The 21,073-nt window shown below is 54.1% G+C and overlaps 1 protein-coding gene and 1 long non-coding RNA gene across 6 annotated transcripts in view; one reads left to right on the top strand and one right to left on the bottom strand.

Annotated features, from left to right (window-relative positions):
* The window catches only part of LOC102127776 (probable bifunctional dTTP/UTP pyrophosphatase/methyltransferase protein), a 42,109-nt gene extending 35,971 nt beyond the window's left edge, over positions 1-6,138 (top strand). For all 5 annotated transcript variants that reach the window (XR_012430430.1, XR_012430431.1, XR_012430432.1 and 2 more), the window contains one exon: positions 5,789-6,138. Coding sequence is in view for 2 of the 5 variants with exons in the window: in XM_074030388.1 (XP_073886489.1) it covers positions 5,789-6,009 (221 nt within the window). In the remaining 3 variants the exon portion in view is untranslated. The remainder of the gene's footprint in view (positions 1-5,788) is intronic.
* Positions 6,139-11,964: 5,826 nt separating this feature from the next.
* On the bottom strand, positions 11,965-19,909 carry LOC141409494 (uncharacterized). The gene is made up of 6 exons (XR_012430433.1): positions 18,856-19,909; positions 15,242-15,405; positions 14,971-15,146; positions 14,544-14,765; positions 12,487-12,649; positions 11,965-12,132 (listed from the first exon to the last, which is right to left on the bottom strand). It is a non-coding gene; the product is annotated as an uncharacterized lncRNA (long non-coding RNA).
* Positions 19,910-21,073: the final 1,164 nt, after the last annotated feature.

The raw sequence follows: 21,073 nt of genomic DNA, 5'->3' as shown, positions 1-21,073 counted from the left end.
GATCACCTGAGGTCAGGAGTTCAAGACCCGCCTGGCCAACATGGTGAAACCCCGTCTCTACTAAAAATACAAAAATTAGGCTGGGCGCGGTGGCTCAAGCCTGTAATCCCAGCACTTTGGGAGGCCGAGACGGGCGGATCACGAGGTCAGGAGATCGAGACCATCCTGGCTAACACGGTGAAACCCCGTCTCTACTAAAAAATACAAAAAACTAGCCGGGCGAGGTGGCGGGCGCCTGTCATCCCAGCACTTTGGGAGGCTGAGGCAGGCGGATCACCTGAGGTCAGGAGTTCGAGACCCGCCTGGCCAACATAGTGAAACCCCGTCTCTACTGAAAATACAAAACTTAGGCAGGCATGGTGGCGGGCGCCTGTAATCCCGGGTCCTTAGGAGGCTGAGGCAGGAGAATCGCTTGAACCCAGGAGGTGGAGATTGCAGTGAGCCGAGATTGCGCCACTACACTCTAGCCTGGGTGACAGAGTGAGATTCTGTATCAAAAAAAGAACAGCAAAAAAAGAACTGGCTTATGTGATTTTTGGAGGTTGGCAAGTCCAGCGTCTGGATGAGAGGCCCGCGACATTGTGGAGGATAAATCCGCTGTATTTAAAGTTGGCCAATGTGGTCAGGTGCAGTGACTCACACCTATCATGCCTGCACTTAGGGAGGCCAAGGTGGGCAGATCACCTGAGGTCGGGGGTTTGAGGCCAGCCTGGCCAACGTGGTGAAACCCCGTCTCTACTAAAAATACAAAAAATTAGCCGGGCATGATAGCAGGCACCTGTAATCCCAGCTACTCGGGAGGCTGAGGCAGGAGAATCGCTGGAACCTGGAGACGGAGGCTGCAGTGAGCCGAGACGGTGCCACTGCACTCCAGCCTGGGCAACAGAGCGAGACTCCATCTCAAAAAAAAAAAAAAGAAAATCCTAAAGAGAAAATATATTTACCATTATGAAGTTGAAGTGGCTCATCCTAAAGGTCTTCATTCTTGTTGTCTTCACACTGAGGAGGCTACAGAGGAGGAGGAAGCCGTGGGCTGCTCTTGCTGTCTCAGGGGTGGCCGAGGCAGAGGGAAATCCGTGAGTGAGGGCAGTTTAGAGCCGTGTTGCTCAAGGGTCAGCTGGATCGAACCTGTGTGTTTATACACAGGCACAAGTGCGCGCACGCACACACACACACACACACACCAGGCACCCTCTCGGCTCAAAGCCTTCGAATCAGGTTTCTCCCGTCCCCCCAGCCTGCTCCTGGAGCCGGGTGGGGCTGCTGGAACCCCAGGCTCCAGGGGTATCGGATTTCCACAATGGAAGGACACGGCCCTGAGGGAATCTGGTGGGCGTTCAGGCTCCCTCAGAGTTCAAAGTTGCTGCTGCAGTGAGAATTCCTAGAATATTTGCAGAGAACACTTAATTACCTTAACAGAGCCGGCCAGGACTCCATAGGTTCAGCTGGTCAAGAGACTTCCATCCTTTTCTCTCTCCCTCTCCCTCTTTCTCCCTGTCTTTCTCTGTGTATCTTTTTTTTTTTTTTTTTTGAGACGGAGTCTTGCTCTGTCACCCAGGCTGGAGTGCAGTGGCCGGATCTCAACTCACTGCAAGCTGCGCCTCCCGGGTTCACGCCATTCTCCTGCCTCAGCCTCCCGAGTAGGCACGTGCCACCACGCCCGGCTAATTTTGCGTTTTTAATAGAGACGGGGTTTCACCATGTTGGTCAGGCTGGTCTTGAACTCCCAACAGGTGATCCACTCACCTGGGACTCCCAAAGTCCTGGGATTACAGGCGTGAGCCACTTTGCCCGGCTCTCTTTATATGTATGTATTTTTTGAGACGAGGTCTCATTTTGCTGCCCAGGCTGGTGTGCAGTGGTGCAGTCACAGCTCACTGCAGCCTTGACCTCCTAGGCTCAAGCTATCCTCCCACCTTAGCCTCCCGAGTAGCTGTGAGTACACGCATGCATCACCATGCCCAGCTAATTTTTTTTAAAAGTTTTCTTTTGTGAGGCCGGGCGCCATGGCTCACACCTGTCATCCCAGCACCTTGGGAGGCCGAAGCCAGCAGGCTACGAGGTCAGGAGTTTGAGACCAGCCTGAGCAATAGGGTGAAACTCCATCTCTACTAAAAACACAAAACTTAGCCAGGCATGGTGGCGGGCGTCTATACTCCCAGCTACTCAGGAGGCTGAGGCAGGAGAATCGCTTGAACCCAGAAGGTGGAGGTTGCAGTGAGCCGAGATCACGCCACTGCACTCCAGCCTGGGCGACAGAGCGAGAGTCTCAAAAAAAAAAAACCAAAAAGTTTTCTGTGGAGATGGGAGTCTCTCTCTGTCACCCAGGCTGAAGGGCAATGGTGTCATCATAGTTCACTGCAGCCTTGACCGCCTGAGCTCAAGCAATCTTCCCTCCTCAGCCTCCCCAGTACCTGGGAGTACAGGCATATATTACCATGCCCTGCTACTTTAAAAAAATTTTTTTTTGTAGAAATGGGATCTTGCTATGTTGCCCAGGCTACTCCCAAACTCCTGGGCTCAAGCGATCCTCCTGCCTTGGCCTCCCCAAATGCTGGGGTTAAAAGATGCTCGAGCCACTGCACCTGGCCTCTGTCTCTCTTTCTCTCCCTCTTCCTCTCTGTGACTTTTTATGTATCTCATCTATCATCAGTCTGTTTCTCCTCTCTCCTCTTTTCTCCCTTCCTTCCTTATGTCTTCTGTCTCTTCCTCCCTCTCCTCACCCTGCCTCTGTCTCTTTTTATACTTCTACCATCATCCTTTTAAAAAAAAAATCCTTTTTAAAAAATAAAATAAAATAGACACCAGATCTCACTATGTTGCTCGAGTTGGTTTGAAATTCCTGGGCTCAAACCATCCTCCCACCTCAGCCTCCCAAAGTGCTGGGATTACAGGCGTGAGCCACTGCACCTGGACTTCTAACAGTGATCCGTCAGCTATCTGTCATCTGTCTATCATTTATTATCTATCTATCCATCCATCCATTCATCTACCTACCGATCATCTACCATCTATTCATCTATCCATCCATCTCATCCATGCATCCATCTATCCATTCATCTATTTGCCCATCATCTACCATCTATTCATCTATCCATCCATCTCATCCATGCATCCATCTATCCATCCATTCATCTACCTACCCATCATCTACCATCTGTTCATCTATCCATCCATCTCATCCATGCATCCAACTATCCATCCATTCATCTATCTGCCCATCATCTACCATCTATTCATCTATCCATCCATCTCATCCATGCATCCATCTATCCATTCATCTATTTGCCCATCATCTACCATCATCTATCCATCCATCTCATCCATGCATCCATCTATCCATCCATTCATCTACCTACCCATCATCTACCATCTATTCATCTATCCATCCATCTCATCCATGCATGCATCCATCCATCCATCTCCCCATCTACCATCTGTTCGTCTATCCATCCATCTCATCCATGCATCCAACTATCCATCCATTCATCTATCTGCCCATCATCTACCATCTGTTCACCCATCCATCTCATCCATGCATCCATCCACCCATTCATCTGCCCATCATGTACCATCTGTTCACCCATCCATCCATCTCATCCATCCACCCATTCATCTGCCCATCATCTATCATCTGTTCACCCATCCATCGATCTCATCCATGCATCCATCCATCCATCTGCCCATCATCTACCATCTGTTCACCCATCCGTCCATCTCATCCATGCATCCATCCATCCATTCATCTATCTGCCCATCATCTACCATCTATTCACCCATCCATCCATCTATGCATCCATCCATCCATTCATCTATCTGCCCATCATCTACCATCTATCCACCCATCCATCCATCTCATCCATGCATCTATCCATCTGCCCATCATCTACCATCTGTTCACCCATCCGTCCATCTCATCCATGCATCCATCCATCCATTCATCTGCCCATCATCTACCATCTATTCACCCATCCATCCATCTCATCTATGCATCCATCCATCCGTTCATCTATCTGCCCATCATCTACCATCTATTCACCCATCCATCCATCTCATCTATGCATCCATCCATCCATCTGCCCATCATCTACCATCTATTCACCCATCCATCCATCTCATCTATGCATCCATCCATCCATCTGCCCATCATCTACCATCTATTCACCCATCCATCCATCTCATCCATGCATCTATCCATCTGCCCATCATCTACCATCTATTCACCCATCCATCCATCTCATCCATGCAACCATCTATCCATCCATTCATCTACCATCTGTTCACCCATCCATCCATCTCATCCATGCATCTATCCATCCATTCATCTACCTACCCATCATCTACCATCTATTCACCCATCCATCCATCTCATCTATGCATCCATCCATCCATCTGCCCATCATCTACCATCTATCCACCCATCCATCCATCTCATCTATGCATCTATCCATCTGCCCATCATCTACCATCTATTCACCCATCCATCCATCTCATCCATGCAACCATCTATCCATCCATTCATCTACCATCTGTTCACCCATCCATCCATCTCATCCATGCATCTATCCATCCATTCATCTACCTACCCATCATCTACCATCTATTCACCCATCCATCCATCTCATCTATGCATCCATCCATCCATCTGCCCATCATCTACCATCTATCCACCCATCCATCCATCTCATCTATGCATCTATCCATCTGCCCATCATCTACCATCTATTCACCCATCCATCCATCTCATCCATGCAACCATCTATCCATCCATTCATCTACCATCTGTTCACCCATCCATCCATCTCATCCATGCATCTATCCATCCATTCATCTACCTACCCATCATCTACCATCTATTCACCCATCCATCCATCTCATCTATGCATCCATCCATCCATCTGCCCATCATCTACCATCTATCCACCCATCCATCCATCTCATCTATGCATCTATCCATCTGCCCATCATCTACCATCTATTCACCCATCCATCCATCTCATCCATGCATCTATCCATCCATTCATCTACCTACCCATCATCTACCATCTATTCACCCATCCATCCATCTCATCTATGCATCTATCCATCTGCCCATCATCTACCATCTATTCACCCATCCATCCATCTCATCTATGCATCTATCCATCTGCCCATCATCTACCATCTGTTCACCCATCCGTCCATCTCATCCACGCATCCATCCATCCATTCATCTGCCCATCATCTACCATCTATTCACCCATCCATCCATCTCATCTATGCATCCATCCATCCATCCATCCATCTGCCCATCATCTACCATCTATCCACCCATCCATCCATCTCATCCATGCATTCATCTATCCATCCATCTACCTACCTACCTACGCATCATCTACCATCTATTCACCCATCCATCCATCTCATCCATGCAACCATCTATCCATCCATCTACCTACCTACCTACGCATCATCTACCATCTATTCACCCATCCATCCATCTCATCCATGCAACCATCTATCCATCCATTCATCTACCTACCCATCATCTACCATCTGTTCATCCATCCATCCAGGAGAACTGGAACGGACCCAGGTGATGCACCCATCTATCCACCCATGTTTCGATCTAGTCTCCTTCTCCCCGTCTGTCCACCCTGCATCGTTCTGTCTCACTGCCCTCCCCTCCCTGTGTAAGGGTTCTCGGCAGCCTCTGCTCACAGCTCTGAGCTCCCGCTGCCCGCTGTGTCCCCCTGAAGGATCCCCGCCTGGCTGGCCAGGACTCCAGCTCTCTGCTCTCCCCCCCCAGGGGCCGGCCTGCTGCTGGTGGAGACGCTCCTGGATGAGGAGAAGAGGGAGGCGCAGGGTGGCCTGATACAGTCGCTGAACATGCTGGTGCAGACTGAGGGCAGGGAGCGGAGCAGCGGCGAGTACCAGTGCTTGCTGGAGCTGCACGGCTTCCACCAGGTGCAGGTGGTGCACTTGGAGGGTGTCCTGGATGCCATGTTGGCCACCAGAGTGGCCCCCTGAAGCCCAGGCAGCGTGTTCATTATAGGGACGTCCTCCCCCAGGCTGCAGGTGGACCACCTGGTCCCCAAGTACATAGGACAGTCACATAGGAGCGTGCAGTCGTGGCTGAATAAAGAAAGCAAAAGTCTGTCCGTGGCTCCTCTGTGAGAGTTCTTGATGAGGGAAGAGGCTGCATTTGGGGAGAAGGGGACAGAGGGTGCATTTGGGGAGGAGGGGATGGAGGCAGCATTTGAGGAGGAGGGGAAGGAGGCTGCATTTGGGGAGGAGGGGACGGAGGCTGCATTTGGGGAGGAGGGGATGGAGGCTGCATTTGGGGAGGAGGGGATGGAGGCTGCATCTGAGGAGGAGGAGAAGGAGGCTGCATTTGGGGAGGAGGGGATGGAGGCTGCATTTGAGGAGGAGGGGAAGGAGGCTGCATTTGGGGAGGAGGGGATGGAGGCTGCATTTGAGGAGGGGAAGGAGGCTGCATTCGGGGAGGAGGGGAAGGAGGCTGCATTTGGGGAGGAGGGGATGGAGGCTGCATTTGAGGAGGGGAAGGAGGCTGCATTCGGGGAGGAGGGGAAGGAGGCTGCATTCAGGGAGGGGGAAGGAGGCTGCATTCGGGGAGGAGGGGATGGAGGCTGCATTTGGGGAGGAGGGGATGGAGGCTGCATTTGGGGAGGAGGGGATGGAGGCAGCATTTGAGGAGGAGGGGAAGGAGGCTGCATCTGGGGAGGAGGGGAAGGAGGCTGCATCTGGGGAGGAGGGGATGGAGGCTGCATTTGGGGAGGAGGGGATGGAGGCTGCATTTGGGGAGGAGGGGATGGAGGCTGCATTTGGGGAGGAGGGGATGGAGGCTGCATTTGAGGAGGGGAAGGAGGCTGCATTCGGGGAGGAGGGGAAGGAGGGTGCATTCGGGGAGGAGGGGGAGGAGGGTGCATTCGGGGAGGAGGGGGAGGAGGGTGCATTCGGAGAGGAGGGGAAGGAGGGTGCATTCGGGGAGGAGGGGAAGGAGGGTGCATTCGGGGAGGAGGGGAAGGAGGCTGCATTTGGGGAGGAGGGGATGGAGGCTGCATCTGAGGAGGAGGGGAAGGAGGCTGCATTTGGGGAGGAGGGGATGGAGGCTGCATTTGAGGAGGGGAAGGAGGCTGCATTCGGGGAGGAGGGGAAGGAGGCTGCATTCAGGGAGGAGGGGAAGGAGGCTGCATTTGGGGAGGAGGGGATGGAGGCTGCATTTGGGGAGGAGGGGATGGAGGCTGCATTTGAGGAGGAGGGAATGGAGGCTGCATCTGAGGAGGAGGGGAAGGAGGCTGCATTCAGGGAGGAGGGGAAGGAGGCTGCATTTGGGGAGGAGGGGAAGGAGGCTGCATTTGGGGAGGAGGGGATGGAGGCTGCATTTGAGGAGGGGAAGGAGGCTGCATTCAGGGAGGAGGGGAAGGAGGCTGCATTCGGGGAGGAGGGGAAGGAGGCTGCATTCGGGGAGGAGGGGAAGGAGGCTGCATTCAGGGAGGGGGAAGGAGGCTGCATTCGGGGAGGAGGGGGAGGAGGCGGCATTCGGGGAGGAGGGGATGGAGGCTGCATTCGGGGAGGAGGGGATGGAGGCTGCATTTGGGGAGGAGGGGATGGAGGCAGCATTTGAGGAGGAGGGGAAGGAGGCTGCATCTGGGGAGGAGGGGATGGAGGCTGCATCTGGGGAGGAGGGGATGGAGGCTGCATCTGGGGAGGAGGGGATGGAGGCTGCATCTGAGGAGGAGGGGAAGGAGGCTGCATTTGGGGAGGAGGGGATGGAGGCTGCATTTGGGGAGGAGGGGATGGAGGCTGCATTTGAGGAGGGGAAGGAGGCTGCATTCGGGGAGGAGGGGAAGGAGGCTGCATTTGGGGAGGAGGGGAAGGAGGCTGCATTTGGGGAGGAGGGGATGGAGGCTGCATTTGAGGAGGGGAAGGAGGCTGCATTCGGGGAGGAGGGGGAGGAGGTGGCATTCGGGGAGGAGGGGAAGGAGGCTGCATTCGCAGAGGAGGGAGATGGAGGCTGCATTCGGGGAGGAGGGGATGGAGGCTGCATTTGGGGAGGAGGGGATGGAGGCTGCATTTGGGGAGGAGGGGATGGAGGCTGCATCTGAGGAGGAGGGGAAGGAGGCTGCATTTGGGGAGGAGGGGATGGACGCTGCATTTGAGGAGGGGAAGGAGGCTGCATTCGGGGAGGAGGGGAAGGAGGCTGCATTCAGGGAGGAGGGGAAGGAGGCTGCATTCAGGGAGGGGGAAGGAGGCTGCATTCGGGGAGGAGGGGGAGGAGGCGGCATTCAGGGAGGAGGGGATGGAGGCTGCATTCGGGGAGGAGGGGATGGAGGCTGCATTTGGGGAGGAGGGGATGGAGGCAGCATTTGAGGAGGAGGGGAAGGAGGCTGCATTCGGGGAGGAGGGGATGGAGGCTGCATCTGGGGAGGAGGGGATGGAGGCTGCATCTGGGGAGGAGGGGATGGAGGCTGCATCTGGGGAGGAGGGGATGGAGGCTGCATCTGAGGAGGAGGGGAAGGAGGCTGCATTTGGGGAGGAAGGGATGGAGGCTGCATTTGGGGAGGAGGGGATGGAGGCTGCATTTGAGGAGGGGAAGGAGGCTGCATTCAGGGAGGAGGGGAAGGAGGCTGCATTTGGGGAGGAGGGGAAGGAGGCTGCATTTGGGGAGGAGGGGATGGAGGCTGCATTTGAGGAGGGGAAGGAGGCTGCATTCGGGGAGGAGGGGGAGGAGGTGGCATTCGGGGAGGAGGGGAAGGAGGCTGCATTCGCAGAGGAGGGAGATGGAGGCTGCATTCGGGGAGGAGGGGATGGAGGCTGCATTTCGGGAGGAGGGGAAGGAGGCTGCATTTGGGAAGGAGGGGAAGGAGGCTGCATTTGGGGAGGAGGGGACAGAGGCTGCATTTTGGGAGAGGGGATGGAGGCTGCATTTGGGGAAGAGGAGGAAAAGGAGGCTGCATTCGGGAAGGAGGGGACGGAGGCTGCACTGGGGGAGGAAAGGAAGGAGGTTGCATTTTTGGAGGAGATGGAGGCTGCATTCAGGGAGGAGGGGGAGGAGGCTGCATTTAGGGAGGGGGGTACAGAGGCTGCATTTGGGGAGGAGGACGGGAAGGAGGCTCCATTGGGGGAGAAGGAGAAGGAGGTTGCATTTTTGGAGGAGATGAAGACTGCATTCAGGGAGGAGGGGACGGAGGGACAGCAGGGAGGACCGTTCAGCCCGGCGGACGTCCTGGGAGCCAGCAGCCTTCCAGAGTAGCCGGTGGGGACTCGCGGGGAGGGTGGTGGGGACGGGGCTTTCTCACGGCTGCTACGAGGGTGCCGTACACCAGGCAGGTTCTTGGTCCTTCTCCGCACCCCAGCCTGCATCTTCCCACCTTCCCCACGATTTCCAGTGTGTCTCTTCTGTGGGAACACACCGTCGCTGCCGCTCACCCCCAGACGCCCACAGGCCACAGAGTGGCAGTTCTCCGGGCAGCTTCCGTGTCTCCTGTCTTGGTGTAGACACTGTCACGAGCGGAACCTCCCCAGCCCCTCCTGCAGGGCTGAAATGCGTCTGTAAAACACCCCCTCCCCGAGTCCAGGCAGGCCAGACTCACACCTGCCCTGCGAGGACCTCCTGGGCACACAGTCACTGCGGCTGTAGGGAGCCCAGCGAATCCACATTTCCCCCGTGCTCCACTCCCAGTTCCTGCTGCCGGGCTGTGTCCCGACCCTCAGACCTCAGTTGGCCCTGTGGGGCCCACACAGCCCCCTTTCCTCCCTAGCCCCTCCGGGAACAGCTGGGCCAACCTGGGGCTGGGCTGGGGCGGAGCCCCTCAAACCACAGCCTTGACCTCCAGGAGCACCGAGGTTCAGGCATGATCTGAAAAGCGGGGAGAACCGGAGCAGGCCCAGGTGATGTTTTTAGGGCAGACACACCCAGCTTTCCCGTTCCCGGGCTGGGCGTCCGTCTGCATGATATTTCAGCTATTTTCCTTTTTTTTTTTGAGACAGAGTCTCGCCCTGTCGCCCAGGCTGGAGTGCAGTGGCCGGATCTCAGCTCACTGCAAGCTCCGCCTCCCGGGTTCACGCCATTCTCCTGCCTCAGCCTCCCGAGTAGCTGGGACTACAGGCGCCGCCACCGCGCCCGGCTAGTTTTTTGTATTTTTTTTTTTAGTAGAGACGGGGTTTCACCGGGTTAGCCAGGATGGTCTCGATCTCCTGACCTCGTGATCCGCCCGTCTCGGCCTCCCACAGTGCTGGGATTACAGGCTTGAGCCACCGCGCCCGGCCGGTTTTCCTTTTTTTGAGACGGAGTCTGGAGTTTCGCTCTTGCTGCCCAGACTGGAGTGCAATAGTGCGATCTCGGCTCACCGCACCCTCCACCTCCTGGGCGGCCTATTTCAAGGTGCCCGCTGGACAGGTGGGTGTGTGCTTTTCTGCAGTGGTCACGCGTGATCGCAACACCCAAGTCACAAGCTGCTGCACCCTTACTGTTGCCTGGCATCACAAAAGAATGTGTAGGTTGCTTTGTGCTTTAAGAAAACAGCTGAAATAGGCTGGGTGCAGTGGCTCACACCTGTCATCCCAGCACTGTGGGAGGCCAAGGAAGATAGATCACTTGAGGTCAGGAGTTTGAGACCAGCCTGGCCAACATGGTGAAACCCCGTCTCTACAGAAAATAACAAAAATCAGCCGGGCGTGGTGGCGGGCGCCTGTCATCCCAGCTACTGGGGGGAGGCTGAGGCAGGAGAATCGCTTTAACCTGGGAAGCGGAGATTGCGGTGAGCCACGATTGTGCCATTGTACTCCAGCCTGGGCAACGAGAGCGAAACTCCATCTCAAAAAAAAGAAAAGAAAAAGAAGAAAAAAGAAAACAGCTGAAATCGGCTGGGTGCAGTGGCTCACGCTTGTAATCCCAGCAATTTGGGAGGCCGAGGCGGGTGGATCACTTGAGGTCAGAAATTTGAGACCAGCCTGGGCAACATGGTGAAACCCTGTCTCTACAGAAAATACAAAAATCAGCTGGGCGTGGTGGCGGGTGCCTGTAATCCCAGCTACTGGGGGGAGGCTGAGGCAGGAGAATCGCTTGAAACCAGTAGGCAGAGGTCGCGGTGAGCCGAGATCGTGCCACTGCACTCCAGCCTGGGCGACAGAGCAAGACTCCGTCTTAAACAAATAAAAAAAAGAAAACAAAACTGATTTCTATATATTTTATGTAACATAAATTACGTGTTCTATAAATTCTGTAAATGATGCGTTCTATCCATATACAGGTATGTGTGTAGAGGTGTGTGTGTTCAGGTGTGTATACGTACATACACACCCATCTGCACACACACACACACAGATACGGTCATACGTGTCACTGAACGACACGGACCTGTTTTGAGAAATGCGTCCTTCGGCAATTCTCTTTGTGTGCACATCACGGGGTGCGCTCACACATACCGCCGTGGCACACACAGCCTGCTACTCACCTGGGCTGTGTGGCAGGGCCCCGGGCTCCCGACCTGCTACTCACCTGGGCTGCATGGCAGGACCCCAAGCTCCCGACCTGCTACTCACCTGGGCTGCGTGGCAGGACCCCAAGCTCCCGGCCTGCTACTCACCTGAGTGTGCCGAGTGCCGTAGGCTGCTATAACACAACGGTAGGTGTTTGTATGTCTACAAATAAAGACACAGGAAAACTACAGTATTACCATCTCCTGGGACTTCTGATGTCTACGAAGGCCATTGTTGACTGCGGGAACGTTACCAGGCACGCGTGACTGTGTGTGATTCTGGACTCCGTTTTTTTTTTTTTTTCTTTTTTGAGACAGAATCTCGCTCTGTCGCCCAGGCTGGAGTGCAATGGCGCGATCTCGGCTCACTGCAACCTCCGCCTCCCGGGTTCAAGCGATTCTCCTGCCTCAGCCTCCCCACAGTAGCTGGATTACAGGCACCCACCACCACGCCCGCCTAATGTTTGTATTTTTAGTACAGACCGTGTTTCACCATGTTGGCCAGGCTGGTCTGGAACTCCTGACCTCAGGTGATCCGCCCGCCTCGGCCTCCCAAAGTGCTGGCATTGCAGGCGTGAGCCACCGCGCCCGGCCTAACTGCACTTTTTTTTTTTTTTTAACGATCACACGTGGTGTCTCCATGGCAGGCCTAGACGGACCAGGAAGAAAATTTGACTTTGATGATGAAAGGGGGAGTCCAGAGCAGTGGTGCGTGGCTGTGGCCCTCACCGCTTGGCAAGCAGGAAGGATGAGGCTTCCAGGCCCCTCCCACACTGGCCTCAGCGTGGGGCCAGACAGGACAGCCGCCAGGCGATGCCACAGAGCCCAGCCCTGGAAAGCGGCCAGCCCTCCGTCCCTCCTACTTCCTCCTTCCTCCCTTCCCACGTCAGCCTGGCCCAGAGCTGTCCCTCCTCCCTCCCTTCCCACGTCAGCCTGGCCCAGAGCTGGGGCGACAGATAGCATCCCGGTCACCTTGGGCTGCCTGCAAGGTTTCCCCACGTACCTGCAGGACGCCGTCTGTCTTAAGGCACGAAGGCCTCTGCAGGGTTCACAGACGGCTTCCACAGCTGCTCTCGGCTCCATCTCAGGTGACCACTGGCCATCTTGAAAGCAACCTGCTTTGATGGCTTTCAAGCCTGAAGCTCCCTCCTCTCCAGCCCCTGCCACTGGGGACGGGGAATCGGGACAGGATGGAGACAGAGGCAGGCGCAGCCCGCCAGTTATAGGGGCCAGGGACAGATTCCCACCTCTTGGGTGCCCAGGGAAGGCCCCACCCCGGATTGAAACGTTCGTGGGTCCGAGAAGGTTCTGGGACTCTGCCCAGGAAAAGGCTGGCATGGGGGGCCCCTCGGTGGAGAGAACCACAGGCATCTGACCTAGGGGGAGCCCAGGCCCTGCATGGTCTTGGCTGTTGGGAGTGGGCTGGGGGGCCACGTGATTGCAGCAGGACCTCCGGCGTGGCCTCCGTGTTCTGGTCCCCACGCCCATGTGTGCCCTTAAACTAAGGGTCCATGGAGGGCGTCCCCCAGGTGGAAGGAACCTGCAGGACACCCTCAGCAGAAGCCAGACACAGGGTCCCTGGGACCTGTTCCCTCTCACTCTCCCTTCTGTGTCTGCTGGAACTTTTTTTTTTTTTTTTTGAGGAGTCTTGCTCTGTCGCCCAGGCTGGAGTGCAGGTGGTGCAATCTTGGCTCAGTGCAAACTCCGCCTCCCAGGTTCAAGCGATTCTCCTGCCTCAGCTTCCCCAGTAGCTGGAATGACAGGCGCCCGCCACCACGCCCAGCTAATTTTTTTGTATTTTCAGTAGAGACAGGGTTTCACCATGTTGGCCAGGCTGGTCTCGAGCTCCTGGCCTCAGGCCTCTCAAAGTGCTGGGATGACAGGCGTGAACCACCGCGCCCAGCCCGTCTTTTTATTCATTGGAGTAACTGTGCAAAAGCAGCACCTCTGGACTCTGAGAGTCTCTGTGTGGCATGCATAGAACATCGCAAAGACTGCGATGATTTAAAAACCAGTGGCCGGGCGCGGTGGCTCAAGCCTGTAATCCCAGCACTTTGGGAGGCCGAGACGGGCAGATCACAAGGTCAGGAGCTCGAGACCATCCTGGCTAACCCGGTGAAACCCCGTCTGTACTAAAAAAATACAAAAAACTAGCCGGGCGAGGTAGCGGCGCCTGCCGTCCCAGCTACTCGGGAGGCTGAGGCAGGAGAATGGTGTAAACCCGGGAGCTTGCAGTGAGCTGAGATCCGGCCACTGCACTCCAGCCTGGGCGACAGAGCGAGACTCCGTCTCAACAACAACAACAAAAAAAAAACCAGTGGGGTGACAAGGCTGGAAGTCTGTGCAGGGCAGCCTGGCCAGCCGGGTTCACCCACTCCCTCCTTCTCCACTCAGCGAGCGCTGCACTGAGGGCCTGGTGCATACCAGGAGTGTCTGTCTGGCTCTAAAACACCCTCTGGATTTATCTGGGGGCTGGGGTGGTGGAAGCAGGAGGACAACAGACCCTCAGGATGATGTTGAGTACACAGCTCCTCCCCACCTGCCGAGCTCAATGCCTTGTTCCAGAAGGCTTTGCAGAGAGCCCTTTTCCAGGGTAAAGGTCTTAGGGGGCTCTTCGTGGGGGAGAGGTCTTGGGGAGCCTTCGAGACGGAGATCTTGGGGAGTTGTCTTCCAGGGGCAGGTCTTGGGGGGCCTCTTTGGGGGGAAAGGCTTTGGGGGACCCTCTTCATGGGGGAAGTCTGGGGGGCTTCCTTCAGAGGGCAGGTCTTGTGGGGACCCCTTTGGGGGAGGCCTTTTGAGGAGCCCTTTTCAGGGCGGTGGCCCTGGGAGTCCCTTTTCAGGGAGGAGGTCTTGGGGAGCCCTCTTCAGAGGGAAGGTCTTTTGGGGGTCCTCTTCTGGGCAAAGGGGTCTGTCAGGCCCCCTCATCCTGCAGCCTCATCAGCTCTCCCTGGCCCACACTTCTTACGGGCAGAGCCTCGGTAATGATTAATTACAGAACAGCTGCCGTGGCCCCACCCAACACAGAGCCTGGCACCCCACCCCACCCCGCAAAAAGCCCACCTCAGCCCTGCTCTGATTCCTTCCCGGCCGTCGGATGAAGCCTAACGTCTTTCCTGCTTCCGGGTGGGACGTGGTGGCTCACACCTGTCATCCCGGCACTTTGGGAGGCCGAGGCGGGCCGATCGCTTGAGGTCAGGAGTTCGAGACCAGCCTGCTGCTTGGGCCCGGCACCCAGGATGTGCTTGGCAAATGCTTCTGGAATGGATGGATGACACCCCGTCTCTATTAAAAATACAAAAATGAGGCGTGGTGGCACGCACCTGCAATCCCAGCTACTCGGGAGGCTGAGGCAGAAGAAACGCTTGAACCTGGGAGGTGGGGCTTGCAGTGAGCCAAGATCGTGCCACTGCACTCCAGCCTGGGCAACAGAGCAAGACTCCGTCTCCATACACACACAAAAGCCACCTCTACTTCTATATGAACCCACCACTTCTCTGAACCCCAGGGGGCTTTCTGGACGCAGATTCCATGACAGCACCCGCTGGTCAGGCAGCAGTGATCGCTGAAGCCACGCGGGTAATTTTATCAGACGCCGGCAGATAAGGAGTCCTCGTGGCCGAGTGCCTGGCAGGCGGATCGGGACTCATTCCTCTCTACTCAGTCCTTGGAGGGGGAGGGCGGTGAGAGACACAAGCTTTACTCCCACTACCCAGCAGCTGTTCTCTCCCTCACTTCCAATTCCCGGTTGTGAGGCTCACCTCACCCTCCTTTCCCAGGGAGGCCATGTCCCCGGGTTCCGGGGCAGGTGGCCCCAAAGGCTTCCCAGGTCATGCCCTAGTCAGGCATGGCGACTGCGTTGTTCCCTCCCAGATACGAGGGGCAAAGAAGTTAGCGTCCAGGGCTAAGTCCCACGTGCAGGACTCTGTACGGAAAAACAGCCCCAGTTAGCAATTCATCCATCCATCCATCCATCATCTATTCATCCATCCATTCATCCATCCATCCATTATCCATTCATTCCCGAATTTGCCGAGTGAGCACATCCATCTATCCATGCATCTATCCACCCACCCATTCATTATCCATCCATCCATCCTTCCATCCATCCATCCATCATCCATCCATCCATCCATCATCCATCCATTCCAGCATTTGCCAATCAAGCAATCCATCCATCCATCCATCCATCATCTATCCATCCATCCATTCATCCATCCATCCATTATCCATTCCAGAATTTGCCGAGTGAGCACATCCATCTATCCATGCATCTATCCACCCACCCATTCATTATCCACCCACCCACCCACCCATTCATTATCCAACCATCCATCCATCCATCCATCATCCATCCATTCCAGCATTTGCCAATCGAGCAATCAATCCATCCATTCATTCATCCACCCCCCCACCCCCCCCACCCATTCATTATCCAACCACCCACCCATCCATTCCAGAATCATTTGCCAAGCAAGCACATCCATCTATCCATCCACCCACCCACCCATTATCCATCCATCATCCATCCATTCCAGAAGCATTTGCCGATCAAGCAATCCATCCATCCACCCATCCATTCATTATCCATCCATCCATCCATCATGTATCCACCTATCCATTCCAGAAGCATTTGCTCATCAAGCAATCCATCCATCCATCCATCCATCCATCCATCCATCCATCCATCCCAGAAGCATTTGCTCATCAAGCAATCCATCCATCCACCCACCCACCCATTATCCATCCATCCATCCATCCATCCATCCCAGAAGCATTTGCTCATCAAGCAATCCATCTATCCACCCACCCACCCATTATCCATCCATCCATCCATCCATCCATCCCAGAAGCATTTGCCAAGCACATCCATCTATCCATCCATCCACCCACCCACCCACCCATGATCCATCCATCCATCATCCATCCATCCATTCATTCCAGAAGCATTTGCCAGCAATCCATCCACCCACCCACCTATTCATTATCCATCTATCCATTCATCCACCCACCCACCCATTATCCATCCGTCCATCATCTATCCACTCATTCATTCCAGAAGCATTTGCCAATCAAGCAATCCATCCATCCACCCACCCACCCATTCATTATCCATCTATCTATCCATCATCCATCCACTCATTCCAGAATCATTTGCCAAGCAAGCATATCCATCTACCCATCCATCCACCCACCCATTCATTATCCATCCATTCATTCCAGAATCATTTGCCAAGCAAGCATATCCATCTACCCATCCATCCACCCACCCATTCATTATCCATCCATTCATTCCAGAATCATTTGCCAAGCAAGCATATCCATCTACCCATCCATCCACCCACCCATTCATTATCCATCCATTCATTATCCATCCATTCATTCCAGAATCATTTGCCAAGCAAGCATATCCATCTACCCATCCATCCACCCACCCATTCATTATCCATCCATTATCCATCCATTCATTCCAGAATCATTTGCCAAGCAAGCACATCCATCTATCCATCCATCCACCCACCCACCCACCCATTCATTATCCATCCATCCATCCATCCATCCATCCATTATCCATCCATTCATCCATCCATCCATTCCAGAAGCATTTGCCGATCAAGCAATCCATCCATCCACCCATCCATTCATTCCAGAATCATTTGCCAAGCAAGCACATCCATCTATCCATCCACCCACCCACCCATTCGTTATCCATCCATCCATCCATCATCCATCTATCCATCCATCATCTATCCATCCAGCCATCCAGCCATTATCCATCCGTCCATTATCCCTCATTCCAGAAGCATTTGCCAAGTGAGCACATCCATCTATCCACGTATCTATCCACCCACCCTTTCATTATCCATCCATCCATCCATTATCCATCCATTCCAGCATTTGCCGATCGAGCAATTCATCTGTCCACTCACCCACCCATTCATTATCCATCCATCCATCTATCCATTCCAGAATCATTTGCCAAGCAAGCACATCCATCTATCCATCCACCCACCCATTCATTATCCATCTATCCATCCATCATCAATCCATCCATCATCGATCCATCCATCCATCCATCCACCCATCTATTATCCATCCGTCCATTATCCCTCATTCCAGAAGCATTTGCCGAGTGAGCACATCCATCTATCCACATATCTATCCACCCACCCGTTCATTATCCATCCATCCATCCATCCATCCAGTCATCCATGCATCTATCTATCCATCCATCCATCATCCATCCATTCCAGCATTTGCTGATCGAGCAATCCATCCGTCCACCCACCCACCTATTCATTATCCATCCACCCATCCATTCATTCCAGAATCATCTGCCAAGCAAGCACATCCATCTGTCCATAAATCCACTCACCCACCCACCCATTATCCATCCATTATCTATCCGTCCATCATTGATCCATCCATATCCATCATCCATTATCCATCACTCATCCATTCATCCATTATCCATCCATCCATCTTCTGTTATCCATCCATTCATTATTCATCCATCCATTCATTATCCATCCATCACCCATCCATCATCCATTCATTATCCATCCATCCATCCATCATCCATCCATCCATCCATTATCCATCCATCAATCCATCCACCCATTATCCAGCCATCCATTATCCATCCATCCATTATCCACCCATCCACCCATCATCCATCCACCCATCATCCATCTATCATCTGTCCATCCATTATCCATCATCTGTTCATTATCCATCCATCCATTATCCATCAGGTATCTATCCATCCATCACCCATCTATCCATTCATTATCCATCCATCCATCCATCCATCCATTATCCACCTATCCATCCATTCCAGAAGCACTTGCCAAGCACATCCTGTGTGCCAGGCCCAAGCAGGCAGGCATCCTCCTGGCTCGGAGAGGAGCCTGAGCAGAGCCCACAGACAGCACCACCCTGCTGGCGGGTCACCAAGCCACCAAGCCAGTGCAGGCTGAGGGCTGAGCACACAGAGCGCCATCTCAGTGTCTGGACATGGTTAGCCGTCCCCACCCGCATGGAAGGAACCTTCTTCTCTCCCCTAAGACAGGCTTTGCTGACTTGGAAAGGGAACACCGTGTTCCAGGGCCCAGGCACTGAAAACCAGCACCAGGGCCCCGTCCTGCGCGACCTCGCTGAGGCTGGGAAACCAACACAGGCCTGTTGGGCGCAGCGCCCCAGCAAACTCCCCACCCCTGCCCAGCACCCACAGTGCTCCCGGCCTCCTGCAGGGAGCCTGGCTTGGTCCTGGGTCCTCAGAGGACACTGTCCACCGCCGGGGCCCTAGCAGAACCTCAGGAATGTGCTTGGTCTCCACGCCCTCCCCACAGCAAGGGCCCAAGGTTAGACCTACCCATGCTTCAGTGACTTCTGAGCCACCCGTCCCGCCGCCCAGCTGCCGCTCCAGCCTCCAGAGCCGGCCCCAACCTCCAGCCCCAGCCTCAGCCGCTCTCCCTAGAGGTCAGAAAAAGCCTCAGGCAGGGCTCACAGCTGCACCCAGGAGTCACCCAGGGTGAGTCCGCTCTCCAGGGCAAGCGGGTCCCTGCTGTCCACCCACAGCCAGGGACTGTACCTCCTCAATACACAAGGGAGATAAAGGAAAAACAAGAGCGAGAAAGCACAGGGAGAGAAAAGGAAGGAAGGGAGAAGGAAACGGAAAGAAGAGGAAGGAAAAGAAGGGAGGAAAGGAAGGAAGGAGAGCAAGCGGGAGGAGAGGAAAAAAGAGGGAAAGAAAGGGAGCGATGGGGAAAGGCAGGAAATGAAGCGAGAGAGGGAAAGAAAAAAAAGGAAGGAAAGACGAGAGGGACGGACGGGAGAAAGGGAGGAAAAGGGCAAAGGAGGAGGCGGGGAGACAGGAAAGAAGGAAACGGGGAGGGAGGAGAGAAGAAAAAGGAAAAAGAGGGAGGGAGGAGAGAAGAAAGAGGCAGGGAGGGTGGAAAGAAAAATAGGCAGGAGATAAGAAAAAAGAAAGGGAGGCTGGGCGCGGTGGCTCACGACTGTAATCCAGCACTTCGGGAGGCCGAGGTGGGCGGATCACCTGAGGTCAGGAGTTCGAGACCAGCCTGGCCAACATGGTGAAACCCCGTCTCTACTAAAAATAAAAATAAAATAGCCGGGCGTGCTGGCACCAGCCTGTAATCCCAGCTAGTTAGGAGGCGGAGGCAGAAGAATCTCTTGAACCCGGGAGGCGGAGGTTGCAGTGAGCTGAGATCATGCCACTGCACTCCAGCCTGGGTGACAGAGCGAGGCTCCATCTCAAAAAAAAAAAAAAAAAAAAGGAGAACAGGGAGAAAGGGAGAAACAGACGGGAAGAAAAGAGCGGGACAGGAAAGAATAAAAGAAAGGAAAAAGAAAAAGAGAGGGAGAAACGGAGAGAGGAAAGAAAAGAACGGAAAAGACACGACCAGGCACAGTGGCTCACCAGGCACAGTGGCTCACAGCTGTCATCCTAGCACTTTAGGAAGCCGATGTGGGCGGATCCCCTGAGGTCGGGAGTTCGAGACCAGCCTGGCCAACATGGTGAAACCCCGTCTCTACTAAAAAATATAAAATTAGCCAGGCGTGGTGGTGGGTGCCTATAATTCCAGCTACTCGGGAGGCTGAGGCAGGAGAATCCCTTGAACCCGGGAGGGGGAGGTTGCAGTCCAGCCTGGACAACAAGAGCGAAACTGTGTCTCAAAAATAAATACATAAAACAAACCGGAAAAGAGAGGGGGGAGAAAGGGAAGAGAGGGAGGGAGACAGGAAAGAAAGAGGAAAAGGGAGGGAAGGAGGGAAAGGGAGAAAAAGGAGGAAGGGAAGGAAAGAGAAAAAGAAGGGAAGGAAAGAGAAAAAGGAAGAAGGGAAGGAAAGAGAAAAAGGAAGAAGGGAAGGAAAGAGAAAAAGGAAGAAGGGAAGGAAAGAGAAAAAGAAGGAAGGAAAGAGAAAAAGGAGGAAGGAAGGAAAGAGAAAAAGGACGAAGGGAAGGAAAGAGAAAAAGGAAGAAGGGAAGGAAAGAGAAAAAGGAGGAAGGAAAGAGAAAAAGGACGAAGGGAAGGAAAGAGAAAAAGGGAGAAGGGAAGGAAAGAGAAAAAGGAAGAAGGGAAGGAAAGAGAAAAAGGAAGGAAGGAAAGAGAAAAAGGAGGAAGGAAAGAGAAAAAGGAGGAAGGGAAGGAAAGAGAAAAAGGAGGAAGGGAAGGAAAGAGAAAAAGGAAGAAGGGAAGGAAAGAGAAAAAGGACGAAGGGAAGGAAAGAGAAAAAGGAGGAAGGAAGGAAAGAGAAAAAGGAGGAAGGGAAGGAAAGAAAAAGGAGGAAGGGAAGGAAAGAGTAAAAGGAAGAAGGGAAGGAAAGAGGAAAAGGGGAGAAGGAAAAAGGGAGAAAAACGTAAGAGGGAGGGAGGAAAGAAAAACCAGGAAGGGCGGAGGGAGAGAAGAAGAAAAGGAGGAGAAAAAAAAAGAGGGAAGAAAGGGAGCAAGAAAGGAAGGAGAGAGGGAGACAGACATGAAGGAAGAAGGCAGGGCGGGAAAGGAAGGGAGAGGCGGAAAGAGGGAGAAAAAGGAGGGAGGCGGGAAAGCAGCAAAACTCAAAGGCAA

Source organism: Macaca fascicularis, chromosome Y (genome assembly GCF_037993035.2).
Source record: "Macaca fascicularis isolate 582-1 chromosome Y, T2T-MFA8v1.1".
NCBI classification, from domain to species: Eukaryota; Metazoa; Chordata; class Mammalia; order Primates; family Cercopithecidae; genus Macaca; species Macaca fascicularis.
Note: the sequence above shows the minus strand (reverse complement) of the source record. Positions and strands in the feature narration are given on the sequence as shown.